Source organism: Micromesistius poutassou (assembly GCF_964030765.1).
Source record: "Micromesistius poutassou genome assembly, chromosome: 22".
Lineage (NCBI taxonomy): Eukaryota > Metazoa > Chordata > Actinopteri > Gadiformes > Gadidae > Micromesistius > Micromesistius poutassou.
In genome coordinates, this window is record NC_140292.1 from 5,874,929 (window position 1) to 5,899,059 (window position 24,131).

Consider the following 24,131-nt stretch of genomic DNA (forward strand, 5'->3'; position numbering starts at 1 on the left):
GGAAGGGAAGCATTTGGGACACAGCCTCGCTGTATTACTTCCGGGCTAAAGGTTGTCTTGCAAACATCAACATGGACCCTAAAAAAATAGAAAAAGGTACCGCGGTTTTACATTTCTTGGTCTTTTACGTATTATGAAACTCAAGTTTTGGGTTCTAAACGACCTGGGCATCTTTGCGCAATTTGCTATCTAGCAAAAATGCTAAAATTACTAATCTTGCCTGTTACTAAGGTTCGCTGTGTTGCTGTTTTGCCTCCATGCAGGAATAGCAATAAATGTACATTGCCAATTTGTTGACATACCATCTACTAAATGATACGTATTCACCCGATTCAAATTAAATAGTCACTTGACGAAACTGTTGGCTGTTTTAATATTAAAACAAAAGCTTGGCTACAATTTTGCAGTTAAGTAACTGCATCTCATTTAATAACATATATTTCCAGGGACTTTTCCACAGAGAAGTTCTTAAATATCTATTATATATTATTTGGCAGAACCTTACGTTCTGCACATGACGGATGCATCGCATGCAAAGCAACCTCTGTCAGCTTGAAGGAGGCATATGAACGTCATCTTTTTTTTCTTGGCCTTTATCTTTCAGACTAACAATGTGTTGAATTTAGAATAGAGGACATTTGCACTGAGAGACTAAATGACAACTTATCTTTTCTTCTAGACACTATGGATAACGATGGAGAAATGGCTTCTGTCATGGGATTCTCGGGTTTTGGTATGACGTTATTGATATTTTTTTCATAAAATACCCATATATGATAATGATACATTACAGACGGCATCAAAGAGTAGACTAACTTCTGTTACTTTTTTCAGGTAAGAAGGCTCGCACATTTGACCTCGATGCCATTTTTGAAACGACTCGAAGAACCGCCATTGAAAGGAGTCAGCATGTATTAGGTGAGTGACAATGTTGATAAGAATGCATTTAAATACACACATACACACATATACTACATACTTCTCTTGAATATATAGCTAAACTCTGTGTCTCTCCCTCACCATCATCTTTGCCCTCATAGAAGAACGACAGAAAGAGGACGAAGCAACAAGCTCTCAGTCCAACAAGCCTGTAGTCCACTTTAAAAAACCTGCAGCTCCTGCAAAATCCAGGTAAACACTGATCAGATTTCATTCATTTTTATTGTAGGGTTAACTTTTTGTGGACCCTAGTGAAGGAGGATGCCTGTGGTTCTACACATGGATCATGTGAGATAATGTATACAAGTCTTCACTTATTTCAATATCTTTTTCTGCACAGGAAACAGCAAAGCGAGAGCAGCAGTGACAGTGATTCAGACAGTGACTCGGAGCTCATTGGACCCCCGGTTCCACCCCCGCAGGAAGAGGACCAGGAGGATGACGAGGACATGGTGGGGCCACCGCTACCCCCGGGTTACACAGGAAGTACGGCTCAGGAGGATGAAGATGATGATGAGGAGGATGAGGAGGAGCCAGGAGAAGATGATGATGATGTAAGTTATTTAGAATGTCAGCCATGGCTCTGCCCTTTGATTGTGCATGAGATTGTTTTGTTCTTCAGTATACAGTATATCCATTTCTAAACTTCAGGTTAAAACGTTTCTTCATATCAAGGTGATAATTATTATGAGTTTTTTTAACTCTGTCCACTAGATGGCGGCAAAGGAAAATATGACAAAATAGTAATGTTTTACAGACAAATTGATTATATCCATTTTTAATGTATCTGGTTTTCCAAAACATATATAGTTCCCTGTAACCCATTTCTTTAACATAACCATTTTTAAAACACATGTATACTGGATGGCTCACTTCCGGTAACATTATGCATTATTATGTTTGTGTGATTGGCATGACTCATGTATATATGTATGTACATGTATGTCATAGAATCCAGTGAAGAAGATCCCAGACACCCATGAAATTACTATGCAGCATGGCACGAAAACGGTAAGCATCTCGGTACATTTGCTGCATTCTTATTGTCCAGTATTTGAAACCTTCATGGATTCCCTCTAGTCTGTAACAAGCTGAATGAGTGTGTCGTCTGCGAAGGTCTCAGCTCTGGCTTTGGATCCCTCTGGAGCCCGCCTGGTTACCGGCGGGTTCGACTACGACGTACGCTTCTGGGACTTTGCGGGAATGGACCAGTCGTTGCAGGCTTTCAGATCCCTGCAGCCCTGTGAATGGTGAGTCCCATGCTGTCTGATCACACCATGCTCCTTTTACACCAGATGTACATATTGTAGTAGTTACTCACTCTCTTTCGTTTTCACTGAGCTTTTTTGCCCTTTTCGAAAAATGTAATTCCATAAATTCTATTTGTGAACATAGTTTTAATCTGGCGTAGACGATGTCATAAGGAGATGGTTATAGATGGTTCCACTCTACATTCACATTACACACCCGCATGTGATGGGGTTGTCCACTAGGTAGCAGCCATGATATGTGGTAAATGTGATTGGCTATGGGACATTTCATGAAACCAAATACTTTCATTAGCACGGAAAATAAAGATACAATTATTTAAAACCATGTTTGAAAGCACTTTTTCATCAAAAACAAATCATGAAAAGAAACGGGTCAAATGGACCTTCACAACAGCCAGAATCGTCTTAATTTAGGTACATAATCATAACCAGTTCTTAATCATTAATGATCCAATACACACAGTGCAGCCAAGGTAAAGTCCCAGAACACAAGCCACGTATTTAGTCCTACTACATGTTCCAGCATATCACGCAATGACATGTAGAATCTGGCCAGCTCATTATGATGGATTACAATATATCAGGAAATTATGTTGCCTGGCTAAGCTGAGCTGCTGGCGTCCACTTTCAGATGTGTCTATGGACACACACACACACACACACACACACACACACACACACACACACACACACACACACACACACACACACACACACACACACACACACACAGGGTGTTGACACAGCGCTTCATTTAGCGTTGTTGTGCAGATTCCTGGAAAAGCCTTTCTTTTCTAATGCAAACCAATCAAACGCGCTGCTGTGTTTGTGTGCCTTGTTAATGTTTATTGTGCCGTCACGGAAGTCCTCATCAGAGACGGAGTTCTCCTGCATCGCGGTTTTGGCTGCCAATGGGCTGTGCCGGAGAGCAGCTTCCCCCATGTTTACAAAGCCGCATGGCACATTAAATGTGATTGCAGGGCCGTCCATTAGGCCGGTACGGTCACTGGCGTGCCGGGGCCGCGGTTACAAAGTCGTACTTTGGGGTTGCCTCCTTGTCTATTTTCCTTTTTCCACCTCACTGACCACGAGGGGTATGTCCTCCTCCGCCGGGTCCCTAACTGAAACTATAAGGACCCCCTTGCCTTAAGCGGTGCCTCCCAACCCCCCCTCAAATATATACAAAATGGCACAAAAGGGCTGCGTCCTGATTTAATCCGAACAATAGATGTTTTGCTGCTCGACGTACAGAAACACGATTGCCCTGCCTACCTCCTGCTGTGTTAATGCAATTTTTCGTATTGACCTCAATTGCCAGCCATACTGTGGCAAAGTGGGCCCCATTCATGTCCATGACAACACACTTGACCATGACCCAAGTACTCAGAGGCTGCTGAGGCTGTGTCGTCTGTATCACATGTTTCTTGATGTTTGTAAAATGGGTAATGGAACAGTTATGATAGAGCATGAGCAGTCATTGTCATCAGTTTTTTAAGTGATAAAGCGTGAACACACAGATCAATCTGTAGATCAGATAGGCCCAGGTTTAAAGCATGAAAGGAAGTGACGTATGATGATGATGCACGTAATATATTTATTCGATATTTTAGTATATTGATACATGCTGCAGAGGAATTAACCCTGTACAATGTACACAGCCTTGTAATAAACATATAGGATCATCTTATCATGAAAACAGATTGAGTCGATGTGGTCCTCACACCCAATTAACTGTATCCCAGATGATACCATACAGGCAGCAGCAGCGGACCGTTTAATCCATGCCTCGTCTTCACCCCTTCCTCCTCCTCCACAGCCACCAGATCAAGACCCTGCAGTACAGCATCACAGGCGACATGTTGCTGGTGGTCTCTGGCAACGCCCAGGCTAAGATCCTGGACCGCGACGGCTTCAACGTGATGGAGTGCCCCAAGGGAGATCAGTACATCGTGGACATGGTCAACACCAAGGTACGCCGTAGGGGCTCGTTAACATATCACCATAGGATGTAGGAAACATGGACGTGGTGTCTGTGACGTCAACCACCCCTCTAGCCTTGTGGAATGCTTCGGTCCTGAGCAATGAGTGCACAGGCAGAGTGTGGGCAGGTAGCCGTGTAGGTAGGTAGACAGACAGGGAGGACGGCCAATCATTTTGTTCGGGCCGAATGAAATGATTGGTCAGCTTGTTACACGCCTGGGACAGCCACAGGGACCATTTTTTGTCAGAGCATTTGATTTATTGATTGCTGTCGGGATGTAAAGCGAATTGAAAAAATGTTTTTAGAATAAATCGCCTGCCCCAGCCTTAAGGACCACTGTGGATCTTCTTCCTAAAGTGATGCCCAGCTGGCATTAGGAACACCGGTCGGTGGAGTAGCACCTGCACCCAGTGTTGGGCTGTGTTTGGGGAAGCCACATTGGTTGTCAGTGACCGTCCCCTGGACATGCAGTTAGGCTGTTCACAGACTGTGACCAGAGTTCCTCTCCCGCATTCCTGTTCAAACATCCAGCAGATGTACTGTGTGCCGTCTAAGGAAAACACAATGTTGAACGTACAATATTCGCTTGCTTGATTGCTTGCATCTTCCTTATATATAGTGGACAGACATTGCTACGCCCCCCTGCACATCCACAACATAATACCGCATGGTGAAAATGAATACCATATGCATTGTCATCTTTGTTTTTATTCAAACACTATATTTTGGGGGCTTTTTAGAAAGCAGAAGCATGACTATACATGAGAAGTCTGCAAAAGTCTTTATCGCTAATATAAAACATTCTTAACTGGAGATGATTCTTGTTTTTGCGACTGGGTGGCCCCCTTCCCTGTTGTTTCTGTACAATCTGGTTCCTTTTAGTCAATGGTAATTTCATCCGTTGGCCCGGAAAGAGAGTCGGATGCACCTTCATTACCAATAGCTTTCATCACTTCCACTCAGTTCAACTTGTTTCTGTGCTTGTTGGCATCGTAACGAAGGGTAATTCCCTCATGTTACTGCTGTTTAAGTTTACGTGTTTCGCTTGTTGCCTTCACCGCGAATCAAAGAAACCCCGATAGTGCGCCGACCTCGGGGGTTGAGGTGAGCGGCCCTCCGTGAGAGCGCCTGACGGAACCGCTTCCCGATCTATACATTCCGATGTGATTCGGTCGGTTTCACGATCCGTGTCGGCCCCCGCTGTCAGCCAATAGTGTGTCCGGTGCCTGGACGGCACGCTGTGTTCTTCTTAAGTGGTGAGAGAAGCTCTCGTTCTGGGTGGACTCTCTGACGGGGATGAATGCCCCGTGGGTGGTAATAGCGGATAGTCACATTCCTCCACGGTACATTGCTCTAATTATTCCTTTTTTTTTATGATGAGGTTTATTTTTTGGACGCAGGCCGCAAGACCGGCACTCTCTATTATTACTTTGGACCCTTAACTCCTGAATCCCGCATGTGCTCTGGCGCATTATAGGGACTCATTTATTCACTCATTCATGTGTTCATTCATATTCGTAATCTATCGTATTGTCTCTTGATAGACAAGAGATTGATAGATGGAGACTATTTATTGATTGTACATATGTACATATATTATTGACAGACTGTACATGGGTTCACTCTTTGAGAGATCCGGTGCAGATGTCTAGGGCCAGCTGCTCAGTGTTTCATTTATCATTTATATAATTTCTCTTATTATCTTGGTCGTGTTCTGTTCTCGTACTCCTACCTGCATCTCCCCTGGGTTTCATATCATTGCTGTTTCTGCTAGGACACCTGCATTTCCCTCTGGGGATTAATAAAGGTTTATCCTATCTACTAAATATATCATGTTGATCTCTCCAAATTCCCCTTCGAAATATTATTCTGCACGTATTATATTGCCATAACATTGTTTGATGAAATAACATGAAGGTGATCGATTCTCGTCCATTTGTTATATATTTTGTATTTATTCAGCTATTATTTAATATGGATCCTCAGATAAACAAGCCTATTTTTCCTTTTCCTTTGGGAATGCGATGTACACCACAAGAGTCAGGTTTGTGTTTGTATTATCTTTCTTCTTTCTCTTTCTTCCTCTTTTACGGCTGTCATCGTTCCGCCGTTGCCCCACACAGGGATTATGGCCTGGTATAAGTCTTCCAGTCTTGATGCATACTAAGAGTGTCCCAGACCACTGTTTTGATGAAAGGTTGTCAGCGGGTTTGACAGTCACCTTACCTGGCTCCCTTCCTGTCGTCTTCCCCAGGGTCACACCGCCATGTTGAATAGTGGCTGTTGGCACCCCAAGATCAAGGAGGAGTTCATGACCTGCTCCAATGATGGGTGAGTGTTTCTTTAAGTCCTTATCTTACTGCGGTCTAACTGATAAGCAGCTGTGTGGTGGGGGTGACACACATCTGTCAAAGTGTTACCAGTGAAACCGTTTTCCAAATGAAACCCATTAATTTGGAATGCAATATTTCTCTAATAATATAAAGTATATACACTATAACTTTTTTCTTTTTTTATGAATACACACAATATAAATTAGGAATTCACGCAATAAAGTCAAATTGTTTGTGTACTTAAAGCACTACGCTAGACATAAACATAAAATACTAAAAACTTTAAAATACAAGATCCATCTGGAGATTGTATTGTATATCACCTGTGGAAATCCAAGTGAGATCAGAGATGCTGAGGTTGCTAGCAGTAGCAGTGAGCCCTGAATTTTCCCCACAGATTTATTCCTGTATCATCTTACACAATATCTGGCCCAGGCCATTTTCTTTTGTGATTCCCATCGATTGAATCTCGAGTTGCGGTCGGTCCTGTCCTTCAGTCCCAGCTTCTGTGAGTCTCTGAGTCGTTAGTTCCATCTCTTGCTCCCAGTCACCAGCAGGGAGTCCTCTACACCAGTGTATTACATCTGCAGAGCACCACGTTTCTCAATCCAGCTGTGTACTGTGGACAGGAGATATGTAGACCTTTATCAAACTGTGAGACCTGTGTTTTACATACATGCATACATTTGGGTCATCTTTCATATTTTTGGGTGGAGTATGTTTTCGTTGGCTAAGCTTATATGTATGCTTGTGCTTCTGTGTGCATGTCTGTGGACAGATATACACATTCTTCCTTTTATGAAAGCTGAAATTAGACCTGGTGGTCAAATGGCTAAACAAATAAGTGAAAGTACATCATGAAAAAAGTGGCAATTTATTTGTATGTTCTGTTTTACATTTACGGCTGTTTGAAGTTTGGCCATTTATTCCAGTATGTTTGTGAACCAAAACACATAATAGTGATTACTATAACCTGCCTCTGTTGCCCCCCCTAGCAGTGCCTTCCTCAGGCCTTTACTGTTTCCAATTTGCTTTATTGTGTTACCAGCCAATCAAAACAGTTCCTCAAAATGCAATAGCCAATGAAAATGTTGAGCAGGAAGCTCTCATCTATCAGCCCGGCCCACCCGTCAAAACTAAATGATCTGAATGCAGAAAAAAAAGCCATATAAATAGTCTCTCGGAGGAGACTTTGTTCTCTCTGTTAGATTCATCTGTGTGTTCATGTACCAATAGCAAAGCACAGAGTAAACCTGTGAGTAATAATATTGATGTAATTTATCCACGGCAATCACTGCCATTGCTTGGTCTTGAGGCTCTCTTTCTATTCATTTCCCCATGGGGTTTTAAACAAAGAGCCCTACCTAAAAATATCCTTCTATAATTAAACCATTCCTGTATTCAACCACACATCAAAATCTGCCGTGCATCCGGTAACACACTCCTTACTTTTTGTGTTCCCATTCAAGCAACGCAAACAAACAGAAATCAGGGGCGTAGTACCCAGTTGTCAAAGTTGGACCATGAGTTAGCATGTGGTAAGGCACTTGTTAGTGTTTATACACATGTGTGTGTGTGTTTATTTTCACATGTGTGCCTGCTTACGCACATGTTGGCCTCCAACGTGTACGTTAAGACTCTCGGGGAGAAGCCCAGAATCCCGGGGCCGTCAGCAGCTTGTATAAAGCAAAACCCCAAAGGCCCGGCCTCTCACCTCCGGGGGGGAAAGCTGTGGCGCTGGCCTGTTTACCAGCAGCGCTCTGGCCCTCCCAGATGTGGAGGCTGGTTTATTTAGCTCCTACCCAGGCTCTGGAACTCTTCCCCTGGCACGTGAGCGCTGGATGTTCCCCCCTGGGCCGGGGTCGTAGGAGAGAGAGAGAGAGAGGGAGAGAGGGAGGAAGGGCGGGCGACAGCTGTGTGTGTACAGTGTGGAGGCCGCTGGCAGTGGGAGGGCAGGTAGTCTGGGGTGGAGGGTGCCTAAGGATTCGGGCCTTGAGGTGATGATAGAGAGGTTGTCGTCTGGACTCGGCGTGCTGGCCATGAGTGCGTTGCCGTTTGATTCCTCGCTGGCTGGCTGTCGGATTCCTTGTGAGGCTTGTCCGTGAAATTCCTGGATGTATGTTGATGTTCCGAGGGGAATGTGGGGTCTTTTGGAGTGGTTGTATTTCGATTCAAGGATACAGCTGGATATAAATGTATTTTCCTGGGTGTGTAAGAGATCATATCAAAGGCCAGTCGTGTTCATCTGATATTCTATATTTATTTTAGGTATTGTAGTCGATGGAAACATGGGCCGGGTGTAATATAAATACCTATTCCCCTTAACTGCTCTGTAACTATGAATCACCCTATAGAAAGAGGATAACCTGAATGAGTTAGCGGTGGGACATGGTGGTTCCCCGTCTATGACACACCGGCGGTCGTGGATGGACAAACGGGGCTTTGATCCCTCATAGCGAGCCGTCCGCTCATTGTAAAGGAGATCTTTCCATTTCTTCCGCCCCCGCCGCCGTCCTCCGCACCGCCCAACGCTCTCCTGCCTCCACCTGCACCGCCGCTGTGTTTGCAGTGACCCCGGCCAGGCCTTGAGGCGCTGATGCCTCAGTGTCCCCCCCCCCCCCCCCCCCCCCCCCCACAATGCACAATGCGGCGGTGCTGCAGACTGCCTGGTACCGTGGGTCTGATGTATCCACTGAAGCACAAGAGAGACAGGTACTCCTTCTCCTAGGGAGTCCATTGAGCGAGGTCCCGCATTGTGTCGGGCTGAATGGCTTATTAAATGCGCGCAGTGAACCGTCAAGCGTCTTTTTTATTAAGATCCATCGCTGCTCACGTGGAATCTCATTCATCGGTGCGCTTACACACACTCACCCTTTCAGCGAGGAGATCTCTCTCTCTCTCTCTCTCTCTCTCTCTCTCTCTCTCTCTCTCTCTCTCTCTCTCTCTCTCTCTCTCTCTCTCTCTCTCTCTCTCTCTCTCTCTCTCTCTCTCTCTCTCTCGTGTGACAGTTTGCTGATAGAATGTGTTAATAGGGCCGCAGCGGGATTCGTTCCTGAACTCTGGATGGAGGTCAGTGATTTATAGTACAACGGGGATTCGTGAAGGATGTTTTCGTCTGACGTTGTTGAAACTTTTTGTAACGCTTCATCTGGGATGATGATAACCCCCTGTGGATCCGCACGTCTCGACTGTGACATTATAGTTTCTGGTACGTTTACGTCCATGACCGAGTTATTTACGCTCGTTCCCGTCGAGATCGGCTGAAGAGAGATATAAGACGGGGGAGCCACTTGGGGTAATTCCTCGCTGAAAGAATGAACACCTGTTTGACGGATAAATTATGTCCCCAGGCTGCAAATTAAATTTCTCGGGTGTCGGCAGTTTATCCTGGGCCCTGGCCCTGGCCGAATACTCCCCCGCCAAATCAAAGATGGGAGTAGACGTAAAGAAATAAACTGGGGGCTGCTCTTTTTATTTATTTTCTTTGGTGGCTTGAATTAGAAAGCACAGCGATTTGTATACAAACTGAAAGAATATTTTTATTTGTCCGTATTATTCACACACAAACACACACACACACACACACACACACACACACACACACACACACACACACACACACACACACACACATGCACGCACACTTGAATTAGAAAGCACATTTTTCCAGATGACTGGAAACAAACCAAGATCTTGAAAAATGTAAGTCTCCCTCGATTTGAAAGGTAGCTGGGAGAGCTGGGATTGATGGGGTGGCGTTCCCAGTTGATGAGGTTGGCGTTCCCAAAAGGCATGTGGCGGCATTAGGATTGGCCCCACATGTCACTGCTCCTGACCCCCCCCCCCCCCCCCGTTTTAACTCAACGGGGTGAAGACACACACACACACACACACACACACACACACACACACACACACACACACACACACACACACACACACACACACACACACACACACACACAGTGAGTGAGGAATTTGTTCCAGGAGGCCTGGATACCAGGGATTCCCTCCGTGTTGGCCTGATGTCAGGGCTGCAGCTGGGGCTAGCGCTGTAGCTGGAGCCCAGCTAGCACCCGGAGGCCCCCGTCAGGGCCGTCCTGCTGCTGCTCTGGAAACCCTGTTTACACTCAGAGTTCCAAAAGTGACTGTTTACCTCGGTCAAAAAGCAAGGTACAAGGTATTGCGGTATGAAAGGGACGTGAAGACCCGGAGTGAGCGTTTTGCTTGGTTGTTTTGTATATTTAACTATTAAACATCGAGCCTCACTCGTACTATCATCGCTATTATTCTGTATGTCTTTCGAGCTGGAAGCTTCTCACTGTTTCTTTTTAAGAAACAGACTTTTTTTTTTAAGTCTGCTTCTACACCGTTATAACTCTATGTAACGCCCTGACACTTTTCTACCTGGAGGTAAACGTACACAACTCCCCCCCCCCCCCCCCCCCTCTCCATACAACATTTTGAGCACAAAAAGCAAAAAGTCCCCTTGAATACAGGCACGGTCATCAGAAAGATACATTCGGTTCACTTTAAAGTGAATTCTGGTTTCAGATTTACAGCAGAAGCCAGTGTTCGGTGTCCCGCCGTCCTTGTAAATCAATCCCGCGTCTGCCCGCCTCTCGTTTATCTCTTCCATCCTCCGTTTGATCTTTTATGGCACATTCATCTGTCAAAATAGTAACCCGATGCCCATACAAAAAACACATCTTGGAACCGGAGCTTGCTGCTGCTGCTGCACTCGTTTCTTTTAAGAAGAGGACAGAAAAAACGCAAATCCCTGCTGATGCGCCGCTCCGGTAAGGGATGATCTGAGTGATGATAAACCCCGGAGACCACGCAGGCGAGGAGGAGAACGATGGCCTGCATGGAGGCTCTCAGGGAACATGCCAAGGCGCCGTGTTCACGGATGGACACTTTGTCCGTGGTTCAGCCACAGTCCAGAGAGTCTGGAGCCGCTCTCTCCCCCTTACAGCGCAGGCGGTCCGTGTCCATCCCAAGAATGCACAGACCCCTGATTGAAAGTGGAGGATTTTGGCCTCTTATCCGTACCGTTGTCTCCGGTGACACTGTAGCTACGTTTCGTTTCAGCGCAGCCATTAGTTACCCGTGCAGTTATTTTCTGTTTTCAACATGTAGAGAGTCACTCGAGTCGTTTGTCTTCGTTGTGTCTCTACTAGAGAGCATCCTTTTGAAGAAAAAACCTGGTCTCTCAATAGGGGGCGCCACTGATGCTGTGATCTGCTATAATACGATTTGTATGTTTTAATTTGACCTTCTTTGACCTTCATTGTTTGATAGTGCCAATGACTCTACAACAGACTGCGACAAACAGAATGACATGGCTTTAGTGTCTATTGTAAACCTTTTTATTAATTTTGACCAATTCCAAAGTTGTATCCCAAAAAGTGCTTGAGATCTAGCGCGTACTCTTACTGTAGTTTACTGAAGCAAGTAACCAATTCTCCTCCTACATGAACATTTATATGCATGCGATACATTTATACGTCTATTGCTTAGTGAAATAAACCTGACTTTTTGTTTGTTTGTTGCTGGAACTCTCAGAATTGTTTACACAATTGTATCTTAATTGGCTATAAAAAAACTAACTTATATAACTTAAAAGCTATTTTACTTTAACCGTGATGTATTGTCTCGGAACGTGAATTGAGAATGCGACTACTTTTGCAGAGTAGACTTTAAGTTTCCAATAACAAAAGACAAGACCAACTAATCCAATGTGTTTGTGTACTTTTCGCTCATGGGGATTTGCCCTAAACGGAAAGTATGATTGTTGAGTTCATCGTATGAATCCAGTCACTCAACAAGGCATTCTGCCCCGCTCTCATGGGTATAATGGGATAATGATGCTAGCAAAGTTTATGGCAATGAATCCAGGAGTCTAGCAATTACATGTGGTTGATTCATCCACCAATGAAACTGGTAATAGTAGTAATCGTAAAATGAGTATCCTGGCCTTGCAAACCAATATTGCTGAGCTCTTTTTGAACAATGTTTTCCACCTTCAACGGTGTACCACAAATAACAACGATGTCTGTTTGTGAGTGTCTTAATACCTCAACATACTTGGACTGCAATGATTCTCTTTTGCTCAGCTTCTTCCAGTCCTCTCCTTATGAGTGCTTTATCTCCTTTACCTCCCCCCCGCTACATCAGTTATGAAACCCTTCTACAACACCCAAAACTCTTGATTATCCTCTTGTTTATTAGTGTTTTCCTCCACCATATCCCTCCATCTCAGGGAGTGGTCAAAGCCTCCACCGCCACTACCACCACAACCTCCACAACCACCACCCAACACACCAGACCTATTGCTGATAGAATCTGTGTCGGAGTGGGGGGCCCCAGTGAGGCCCCCTTCCCCCTGGGTGTGATGTGTGAACGGCCCTGCTACCTCGTAAAAAGAGTGCATGGTCGACTGGGGCTGTATGGCCCTCGTCTTTTATCACATTCCCACCTCGGATTCTTAAGCATGTGCAGCAGAGGAGGGAAAGGGCGGTGCTGACGGAGGGGAAAACAAGAGGGGGACCAGGGGGGAACGAGAGCTAAGAGTAAATAGTCCCCTGATTGGCCCAAATGTTTTGATTCGTCCCCGCGCTGCGTGTGAACGCCTTGTCACCTCGTAAGAATGGCGAATGACAGAGAAGGAATGCACCATTCCGTAGTTTCGTGTCCCGTTTACAACTCGACCGCCTCCTAATGAATACCGCTTTGGTTTTCCCGCCTCGGGTGGGTTGGATATGAAATGAAATCACAAAAGTTCGATTATCTGAAGGTTTACACAATACGGTCGCTGGTCCCCGTCCGGCGATCGTTATTCCCCGTACGCTGATTTGATTGCCGGGATTCGATCCCACACAGGCTGATTAGTTTAACGGGCGGATGCTCTTTCTCCTGCCCTTTCCCTGCGCCTGGCCCCTGACAGGTGAGGCGGCGGCACGAGATTCAAAAGCCCTGTCTCCCCCTCTCTCGCTCTCACTCTCCCTCGCTCTCTCTCCCCCCCCCCCCCCCTGTCAGCCAGCGGTGCCATGTTTTGGAAAGAGATAGACGATAGATTGCATTCTTGGCGGCGGCGTGCGCGACGCGAAAGGTTACGGTGTCTTATTGTCGTGACAGACGCCCGCGCTCCTCTGTAAACACGCCAGCGAGACGTCTGCGGTGGGCGGCAGGTGGAGCCATCCGTCATGCCATACGTGGCGGATGAAACCGACCTCCCGCCCTCCACCCTCCCAACACCACCCACATCCATCCCCCCCCCCCCTCCTCCCCCCCAACCACCGCTCCCCACTACCTACCCTGGATGCAGACACACTCTGTCGGGCACTGTCACGTAAACACAGGCTGGTTTTGTACATCCCCCGCTTCTCCTGCTGTCGCTCTGAAGGAGACGATGGCGGGTTCGGCCTAGTAGCAACGCAGGTAGCGGCAGCCTGGGAGGAGCACTGATGCGGAACGGTCCATTGGATTAAGGAGGGCAGTACACAGACCACCCCTTCTTTAAGCCACGTCACGGGTCAGGCGAGTGTGTGGGTCTGCTAGCGGGCGAGGGATAGGGAGTGGGGGGGGGGGGGGGGGGTGTTGTCCCCAGCGCCGTAGGAAGAGGAGTAACCCCCCCGTCCAGCCGTTAGCAGGCCCTGGCTGTCTGTGTGTTTACCCTGCGGAGCTGACCCCCCACGACCCCGTGGGTCACGCTCACTCAAGCAGCCAGCGGGTCACACACACACACTTGGACACACTCTTTCCTGTGTGTGTGTGTGTGTGTGTGTGTGTGTGTGTGTGCGCTCGTGCAAGCGGTGTGTGTGTGTGTGCGTGCATGTTTACACGCGCCTCGTCTTCTTGTGTAAACCACTGGCGGCTGACCCCTGTCTGTTTTGATGAGGGCCCGGGTCGTCCTGAAGGGCCCTGGCCGCCGGTATCGGGGGGGGGGGGGGGGGGGTGGGCTCGCTCTCTTACTCTCCCCCTTGCTTCCTCTCGTAATGCTGTTTATCTGCATCCCCCATCTCCCCCCAGCTCCTTCCACAACCCTCTTATCGATATTTTATCTCATCTTCCTCACCCGTAGTCGAGGACTCTGTGTGGTTTAGTAGCGTGAAGACAGCTGGTGCAGGGCTGGATGGCTAGGTAAGTGTATTGACGAGTGATGTTAAAGGAGGCTGTAAGGACGCCCCCCCTCTCCCCCTTCCTCCCCCTCTCCTTCAGGCAGGAAGTTGTGTTCAAAGGTTGCATGTTCTTCCTTGTTTGATCTGAATCATCTCGCTGGCGTCTGGTCACAAATTAGTTGTGTATTAGGCTGTAGTACTCCTGTTGGCTGGGTTTGTTGTTTGATTCACATGCAAGACTTATAATTGAGCGGTGTTGATGGTTTCCAGTGTTCAGTGTGCAGTAACGCTTCATGCTATTGATCATATATTGAGAAAATATGTTATTGTTATTACTGTAACATCTGAAAGTAATATGTCAATTCTTAACAATCTGTTAACGTTAATGATTTCTGGCCAATATGAGTGCAGCATATTATTCGTTTTGGAAGTCTACCGGACATTTTAGCGATTTTTATATTTGTGCCAACTGAAAAAGCATTTGCTTCTGCCGCATAAAAAACCCCATCCTGTTGAAATCCTCCACACATTTAAATGAGGAATGTTTTGGGTTTTAATTCCTTTTGCCTCCTGGTTGTATGGGTGGCTAATGTGTTGAGCAGATGTAGGGAAGAGAATCAGGATTTCCTGGGAGCTGCAGTCATGGGATTTCAGCCTGCTCTGCTGTTCCCTCAGTTTCGTGTGTGTGTGTGTATGTATGTGTGTGTGTGTGTGTGTGTGTTGTCCATCACGTACTCCCCTGCTGGGGCTCACTGTAAGCCCCGGTGGGATTTGTAAACTGCTCACGTTTTGTCAATGGGGCCGAGAATAGGCCGGGCGCATCAGAGGAACTCGGCACATGCTGACAACAAATGTGGAGCTGTGCTGATGCCCTTTGTGCTTTCCATCAAGAAGAACAAAGAAACGTGTGCTTTTCCCGTAATTTAAAAGCCTTTTTGTGAATTTGTACATTCTTGCTCCATGTGGTAATTGTTCTCTCCCTCTGTTTCTCTGTCTTTGTCTTTGTCTTTCTATGTTGTCTGTCTCTCTCGCTCTTGTTTTCTGTCTTTCTGTTTTCTGTCTCCATCTCTGCTTCTCTCTATGTCTCTGTCTCTCTCTCTCTGTCTCTGTCTATGTCTCTCTCTCTCTCTCGGTCTGTCTCTCTCTCTGCAGCACGGTGCGCACGTGGGACGTGAACAACGACAAGAAGCACAAGTCGGTGTTCAAGCCCCGCACCTTTCAGGGGAAGAAGGTCACGCCCACCTGCTGCGCCTACAGCCGCGACGGCAAGCTCATCGCCGCCGGCTGCCAGGACGGCAGCATCCAGATCTGGGACCGCAACCTCAGCGTGAGTCCTTATCTCCCCATCCCATCCCACCCCACCCACAGCTACAAATACCAACACACAGGCAGGGGGGCAGGGAGGATAGGTAGAAGTCCAGGATGGGAACTTGGACTGTGGTGTTATGGTTCCTGGGTGGGGGGTGAGGGGGAGGGGAGTGGAGGGGGGTGGGCAGAGACATGGGTCAACTGGTCACAGGGCACTGGGGTCATAGTTGAGAAGGTCACGACAACAGAGCAGGACGCATGTTGTTAAATAAAGCCATGGGTGGGAGAGTGATGCTTGTGTTTTGGCAAATGGCCTTAATTTAAACCATGCCCGTTCCCTGTTATCTGTGTGTTGTGTTATGGATATAATGGAATGCAAACACTCCGCATTGTAAAGGCCAAATCGAGACAGGACGCTGAAATGAAAATATTGAATCATTGGGATGTATGCTATCACTCACAGTAGAGCAGTCGGTCTTAATACAATGGTTGAAGAAGACCTGGAACCGCTGCCTGCTTTGTGGACGCCAATTAGGGTGTATCACTTGACTTTGACTGTTTTCCAGAAATAGAAAAACCTTTCTTTTGGAACACTTTTCAAGCATGAAATATTTTTGAGAAAAACTGAACTTCCAGTCCACTTCTGGAGGTTCAGCTGCACGTAGGCCATATGTTGACTTGTTTCATATCTTCATAAATTCCCTTGATCAACAATTATTCGAATGGAAAGTATTACCAGCATGGATATTCGCCCCCTGTGACCTATATTACGAACATATTTCGATTTCAAACTGTAAAACATCCAGGAAAATGTCTGCAGCTTCCTACATACATGATCCAGGATAGCAGTGAACGCCTTAAGCTATGTCAATGCTGATTTGCCTTAAGCTGGTCTCCAGAAGCACCAGGTTGACGAGGGCCAATGTCTGCACTTCCTTGCTCTAAATCACCACCTCTTGCTGCAGTCTGTTTGATTGGCTGACAAATATAAGTGTTGTTTTCACCCACATCGAAGCCAAACTCCCCCTATCATTGTCTCATACATCTGCATACATCTGCGGTGTAAGTCTGGTCCCCTTGGGACCTGTGCTGTTGTAGTGTAGTGGTGATGTATGATGATGGATTGGACATCCATGGAGGTCTAATCACCATCTTTTGTACTTTTTATTCGTCTCCACTCTTTGTTAATTATGCAATTAAGCGAAGTGGGCGCATTTCATTTCTCTTCGTTCCTGGTGGTTGAGGTTAATAGTGGTTTTTGGCTTTAGGGATGCATTCCTCTCGGGGATCGGCACTGTTTACACAAGAGATACACGACTGAGCCTCACTGCGGTTAAAAAAATATGACTGTGGAGAAAGAGCGCGTATCTCTGTTTGACGCCTCTAATGAATAAGTAATCTGTCCGATTTCCCCCTTTCCCGCAAATACGGGCTTCTCCAAATGACCTCGTCGATCTTCTCCTCTCCCAGCTCTGGGCTGGCTCCCGCTCGCCTAGTCTCTCCGTCCAAAAAAAACCCCTCCCTTTTCCTCAAGGGTTTCCAAGGTGACACTCTCGTGCTCCGTGTCGAGGTAGCACCACGAAAACCACCCCGGTGCTCGGCTGCCCATGGAGGGGTCGAGCAGAAAGTGGCTTTGGGCTGCCCGTGGCTCGCTCGGTCGCTTACTACTGTCACAGCTCGTGAACTCACCCCGGCTAGAGAGCCATGGGGAGGGGGAGAAGCGCGCGAGAGAGTTTTGGATGGGGTTTGAGTGGTTTGAACTGGAAACGTCTCGCCCGACCGCTAACCACGGAGGATTTGTCCGTTTGCCGCGCACCGCTCCGGTTGTCAATCAAATCTGCGCCTCCTTGTTATGCTAATATCTTCCCAACTGTATTTACACATCACACGCACACATTCCTTCCCTAACACACTCATAAAGGATTGGATGTTGTAGTGCTATTATTGTTCCCTCTTATTGTGTACATCTGTCCTTTTTTAATCCTTTTGCATTCTTCGTCCTCCGATACCCCTTGCCTCAATCGGATGAGGTTGAGCGATTCTGTTATCTGAGGGCGGTGACATTGACAATCAAGCTGTAGCCGGCGAGTCGGAACAGCGTGATTATGCACACGGAGGGGGGTCCAGATTATTCAAACGGGGAAGTAGGCTGCATGGTTATTACACAAAACAATCAGCGGCGCTTTTTGTTCCGTCTGGCGGAGCACGCACTGTCGCGTCTGACTGAGGAATTTGTTTCTTTTCTCCCTCGCCAATTCACCCATTCAGCGTGGAAGCGTACGTTTGGGCTTTGAGTCATGTTGCCCCCCTTTCTCCCCCACTGCCCTTTTCAGCACACACACACACACGTCTCACGCACATACCCAAGTTCACACACAGCGCAAACCTTTTAGCCCCCGCCCACCCACGCTCTGCCCTTTCCCACCCACCTTAAACTAAACGGGGCTTTCTTTAGCCGCTGACTGCACCTTATTAAAAGTGCTCTTAATTTATTACCTGTGCTTCACTAATGCTAAATATTTACCCTGCTCCCACTGGCAGCTTACAATAACAGTGTGTGATCCCTGATTCACAGAAACCTGAGCCTATCAGGCTTGCGATACAGAGGTCAAGACTGCCCTCCAACCCCGCTGCCTCCGGTCCTCCTTGTCTTCCACACTTGAATGGGACACAAAGTCCCAAGAGGCAGATAAACAAAAGAAATAACGACTTACAATTGGTCTTTGAATCACCGGTCCAATGTTTTACATTCAGATGATGAGCCCTAAAAAGGACTTGTCCTATATGTGCTCTCTCTCGCTCTCTCTTTCTATCTCTCGCTCTATATCTCTATATCTATCTCTCTCCCTGTCTCTGTGTGTCTCTCCCTGTCTCTCTGTCTCTGTCTCTGTCTCTCTCTCTCTGTCTATATAAGTGAGACCTTACTCACTGCTGTATCACCACCAGTTACTCATGCACCGAGTATGCACCCAGACGAGATCAATCCCACTCCTGACCTTGATCCGGGGCTCAGTGTGCAGGGCGATCTATTGGGGCTGACACATCTCACTCCTGAACTCTGGCACGGGCTGATTGATCCAGTGATAGCAGTCAGGAAGGTCTCCCCCGCCGGCCCTGCCCCCGAGACGGTGATTGCGTGCTCCTGCATGGAGCCTCAGAGGTCCAGGCCAAAATTGCCAGGGTTCATATGCATGGTTGCCAGGTGAAGTGCGGTCTGTCGTGCCCCGGGCAACGGGCTCTGGGTGGAAGGTGCTGGCCTCGGTTCCAGAACATCACTGAGGAGATCAGTGGAATGCGGTGAGGTCATTGTTCTCTGAGGAGCTTTCATTGCTCAAGGGAAATGCGTGATCAATTCTGACAATCTTTTAATTTGCTTTTTTGTTCAATGTATGAGCCATCCCCTTGTACAACCCGACTCTACCCCTCTTGCTCCACGCCAATGACGCAACAATGCATTGATCCCTGCTTTATTATGGTTGGGTTGCTTAACATGATGTGAGTTCTAAACTCTCCTATTTCCCACTCTGCCCTTCCAATTCCAATTCCAGTCAAACAGATTTACTATTTTCTGCATGAATCGACCACCGGTGCTGGCAGGCCCGTGCATTAAGAGTCAGCAGACTGATGGGACCCTCAGCTCAGCAGTGTGACTCTGCACAGTGTCACTGCCAACCAGTAAATCCTCCCTGGGTCATAAAAGATAAGACCCGGCAAAAGAGACACCCAGGAGCCTGGGGAGCCAGGAGTCCCACCGGGGGGTCGAAAAATGTAGAGCCGAGGATTTGGATGCATGGTTTCCCCATTAGTGGAGCATTGCATGAACACCGCCCGGAGTTAGGGTTTCGATTCTCACCGGGGCCACCGATGCTAGCAATGTATTGTGCTGCACTCGCATGCTTGGGATAAGTCTAAACCAAACGGTATATCTTTTATTAATAAATATATATAGCTGAAAACCAAAGACTGCCTGTACTACAGCTACCAAAATACCGCTTTCCCAATGACCTCCCAATTCCTCAATATGATCCTCTTATTCTGCGACTGGTGGTGTTGGGGACGGGGTCGTGTGGGGGTGTGGTGGGGGTGTGGCGGCCGTGGCTCGGGGCGATGGGGCTCAGGGTGACATGCCTCACTTTATCGGTACATTGTGTAGCTGAGGAGTACACCAAAGAGCACGCAAGTATTCCCACTCACAGAAGGCACGTCAGGATCGCGGACGCATACTCGTGTGAGGTATCAGATATGAACACACACACACACACACGCCGGGCACACTCTCTCTCTGTGTCACACACACACACACACACACACACACACACACACACACACACACACACACACACACACACACACACACACACACACACACACACACACACACACAGTGTTACTACCCGCCACTTGTTGATTTCCATGACAGACCAGAGCAGCTGTTCCGGGCTGTGGTTTGGCCACTTGATCCTTGAGGCGTAGAGGGGTCGGCGAGATCCCAGATCTGGCGACACACAGGGCATCATAAAGTGTCTCAGGTGTGTGTGTCGCCGCCGTGAAGCGTGGAAGGGGGGGGAGGGGGGCGGAGACTGGTGGTGGTGGGCAATATTTATATAACATCACTTGGATGGCATGGACAGGAATAGTTGCTGCCTGTGGTGGATCATCATCATCATCATCATCATCATCATCGTCCTCTCAGGGATGAAACCCAACGCCACCCCCCCCCCCCACCATGGTTGTGGTTTTGTGCAGAGTGTCTCGCAAAGCTGTGTGTGTTTGTGTGGGGTTGTGCGTTTGGTAAAGGTTCCTGCGTGCTACAGCCATGCATGCTGCAATGCCAGCCTCGCTGCAGGACTTGGTGCTTGGTGATCCGACGGCACGCTCGCAATACTGCATGGCCTCCCTACATTGTGCTGCAGTCGCTCATCTCTCGACACGGAGAAATGCATTGCAAGAATACAGTTGCATTCCAAACGATTACCCTGCAAATGAAAATATGATAGGTTTGCATCGTCAAGACTTTGGGTCTTACCGCGTTCTTTTGAACGTGATGTCACCTGCTTACAAGATGGCTGATATTGTATTGGTATTTGCTATTCCCGTCTACTCGTCCTGTGTGAAATTTTGGTAGGCAACAAAATACCTGATGTGGAATGCTGACACCTTCTCCCAGAATGCACTAGGAGACGGCCGAGTGAAAAAACTGTAAAAATAAGTTGGAAAAGTACAACCAAAAATGGAAATGATGATGTGGTTTTGGGTGTTTTAACATTCATAATTTAGCGGAGGTTGCACTTTGAGGCACACACTTAGCTTAGGTCAGTGCAGCCACACACTGATCCGATTGAAACTTGTGAGGTGTGAAGAAGCTTCAAACGAATCGTGTTTCACAGGCCGGCCGCATAGATTATCACAGGAAGGGAGTGTCACCTGCCAGCCCTCCACCAACAAACACCAACAAGACCATCATAAGAGCCCACACAAGCTTCATAGGAATAGGATGAGGGATGAGGGATATTATTATTTGTTAACTATGGATCCAACATGTTCCACGTTTGTCTGCATCTTTTGATTACTGGTCTGGCCTAACAGATTTGAGTATTTGGAAGACAATTACTGTGTGATTGCTATGTTATCATTTATATATTTGTCTTGCCTTGACCTCAAAACTTCTTCAGTTTGACTTTCTCTACACACTCTATTGCAGACACGTTCTTACCTCTCTCGTGAACTCTGATAACGGGCATAGAGTCTGAATATTTAATGTTGAAAGTTGTCCCAAAAAATGTTCCACCCTGAAGCAACTCTGCTTATCTTGTATCTGGAGTTCAGCTCAGGGAGAAGAGGTGAGCCAGCCAGCCCTGCCGGGGGAAGGAAAAGTTCTTATCCCTTTCGAAACACTGACATTCGCATCATTTATTACTTAGTTTTGTTTGTTTTATTAAAAACATTCTAAGTGGAGTTAAGATGCCCTCGAAGCAAAGAGAACCCTCTATTTGGTTTTAAGTTGTAATGAATTCCAAGCAATAGTCATACCCCCTGCAAGGAATAGATTGAACATTGAATGACATCACAAGTAAGAGAAGAGCTTGCATGAGTTTAAAAAAAAAAGAGATGCAACATGAAAAAAAAAGAAAAAAAAAAGTTAACAAAAAAGCGCCAGAAAATTACCATTTTAGGAAGGGACGCCAGCAGAGCAAGGTGAGCCAGCGCTCGGAAGGCAGCGAATAAGAAAAGGAACGCCTTATCTGCAGCTCAGGATAGTGGCGTTATCTCTCCCCCCCAGGTTAATAACTTCCCTTCCATTTACTGTGGGATTCAAGTGCTTATGACCACGTTTCCTCTTCTTGTATCTATCTTAAGGGCGCCATAACTCATTTCCCCCCCTGGCTCTCCTCCTCGGCTCGCCGTAGCCCCCATGTCCTTCTCTTTTATAGCCAGCACTTCTCTTATCGGCGCCTCAACATTCTTGCACACATTTTCTGTAATCCCCTTTTTCAATGCATGTTTTTAATACATAATTCCTGCCACAAAAATGTCCTTCTGAGTTACCTGTGATGTTTTCAGTGCTCAGCGACCCTCAGAGCCCTGGCCTTGTGGCCGTGAGCCCAGGTTAAACTAAAGCTACACTTTAGCACAGCTTTACGTCCGGGATATCAGATATCCACCATATAGTGCTAGGCAAAGCCCTTTTTTTTACTATGGGATCCATCCCCTATATTTTGCGTGCCTTCCACTTTTTATGCCTATTCTTTGTATCCTCTCTGGGATTAAACGAGGGGGTGAATGGTAATGCCTCCCTCCTACGGCGACCTTGCCTTGGCCCAGTTTATACTGTGCACCGCCTGCGCTCCAGCAGTAAAGCACTCAGAATACGCACTGAGGTAACACGGTATGGCCCACCATCTTGGAGACACCTGTTGGCCGGACTGGAGTTTAACGGCATCTATCTGCCCAGGGAGTGAGTCTGGGATGGATGGGAGCCGGGGGGGGGGGGGGGGGGGGGGGGTTAGCCATATTATGGAATGAGGTTTTCAGGGTTTCCTGAACAAAATATGCCTTTTAAATGGCTCAGCGACATAGACAATGGCCCCTCCCTCCTGAATGCAGAGGCTGGTGGGTGTTTAGATGCCATTGTTCCATTTTCCTTTTTTGAAAAGGTCATTAAAAATAATGATGGAATGAACTGTTCCCCATTCAGAACTCTTTGTCTTTATTGGGATTATACTTAAGCAATAGATCACGACAGGCTGTGCCCTTTACTGTGGTATAATGAACACATTTCACTGACTGAAGTGATCTATTGCTTTTATAAAACGGTTACGTAAGTATGGCCAAATGAAAGTCATAGACACCCTCAATTTTGAAAAAGCGAGAAAGTCGGAAAAGCATTTTTTTTAACAAATACAAAAATGTAGTCCCTCCTGGCTGCCTACAAAGTGCGCAGTGGTTGCTATGCAACACACGGTAGTGTCCTTCAGAGAGAAGGCTAGAGACAGTAGCTTGGTTCACCAGCAATTTAGCCTACTATCGAGCAGTTCACTCACCGTATGCCTGTTGCTTTACAACATTTCTACCCTCTCCATCAATCAACATATTTTTAGGCTTCAGTGAACTATGCTATTGCTTTTATATATTAATAAACATTAGTACAAGTTAGGCTCGGAGTGATACGGAACTCTGTAAACTGAATGGGCGTCATAGCCGTGTGTATACGCTCATTATACAACAGTTAGGAACCAATCAGATCGCTTGATTTAAGCCACCCGTTTTCTAAAATTTTATAATGCAATTTAGGGATGTTGTCTTCAGAAGTTTCTCCGTTGTACATGCCAACTAGTAGAGATATAGAGATTTGCCCACTTAACTAGTCACACCTTTAGCTGCAAATCCAAGTATAATCAAATTTATTTTCTTTAATTTATAGCAGCTGGAGTTTAATGTCCTTAAAGGTCAGCATTGGTTTTTCATAAGCCAAAGAATTCAAATGTACACATCGCAAAAAAAACCAACGTATTCATTTCAAACTCATGAGTTGTACGCCTTACCCAAAGTAAGACATAATGACATCAGGTGCTTGATTTAAATGATGTTTATCTTGGATATCGTTGACCCGTGTACTGTATCAAGAAAGCGGCTAAGTTGAGCTCTCAAAGTCTTCGCTGGCCATTGGCGAAGATCATGT

At 46.7% G+C, this 24,131-nt stretch overlaps 1 protein-coding gene across 1 annotated transcript in view; it reads left to right on the forward strand.

The window, feature by feature from the left end:
- Positions 1 to 53: 53 nt before the first annotated feature.
- wdr70 (WD repeat domain 70) overlaps positions 54 to 24,131 on the forward strand; it is a 43,031-nt gene continuing 18,953 nt past the window's right edge. The window contains exons 1-10 of the mRNA XM_084486159.1: positions 54 to 96; positions 680 to 733; positions 835 to 918; positions 1,041 to 1,131; positions 1,280 to 1,493; positions 1,891 to 1,950; positions 2,056 to 2,189; positions 4,027 to 4,180; positions 6,446 to 6,522; positions 15,797 to 15,971. Coding sequence (XP_084342285.1) covers positions 72 to 96; positions 680 to 733; positions 835 to 918; positions 1,041 to 1,131; positions 1,280 to 1,493; positions 1,891 to 1,950; positions 2,056 to 2,189; positions 4,027 to 4,180; positions 6,446 to 6,522; positions 15,797 to 15,971 — 1,068 coding nt within the window. The 5' untranslated portion in view covers positions 54 to 71. The remainder of the gene's footprint in view (positions 97 to 679; positions 734 to 834; positions 919 to 1,040; positions 1,132 to 1,279; positions 1,494 to 1,890; positions 1,951 to 2,055; positions 2,190 to 4,026; positions 4,181 to 6,445; positions 6,523 to 15,796; positions 15,972 to 24,131) is intronic.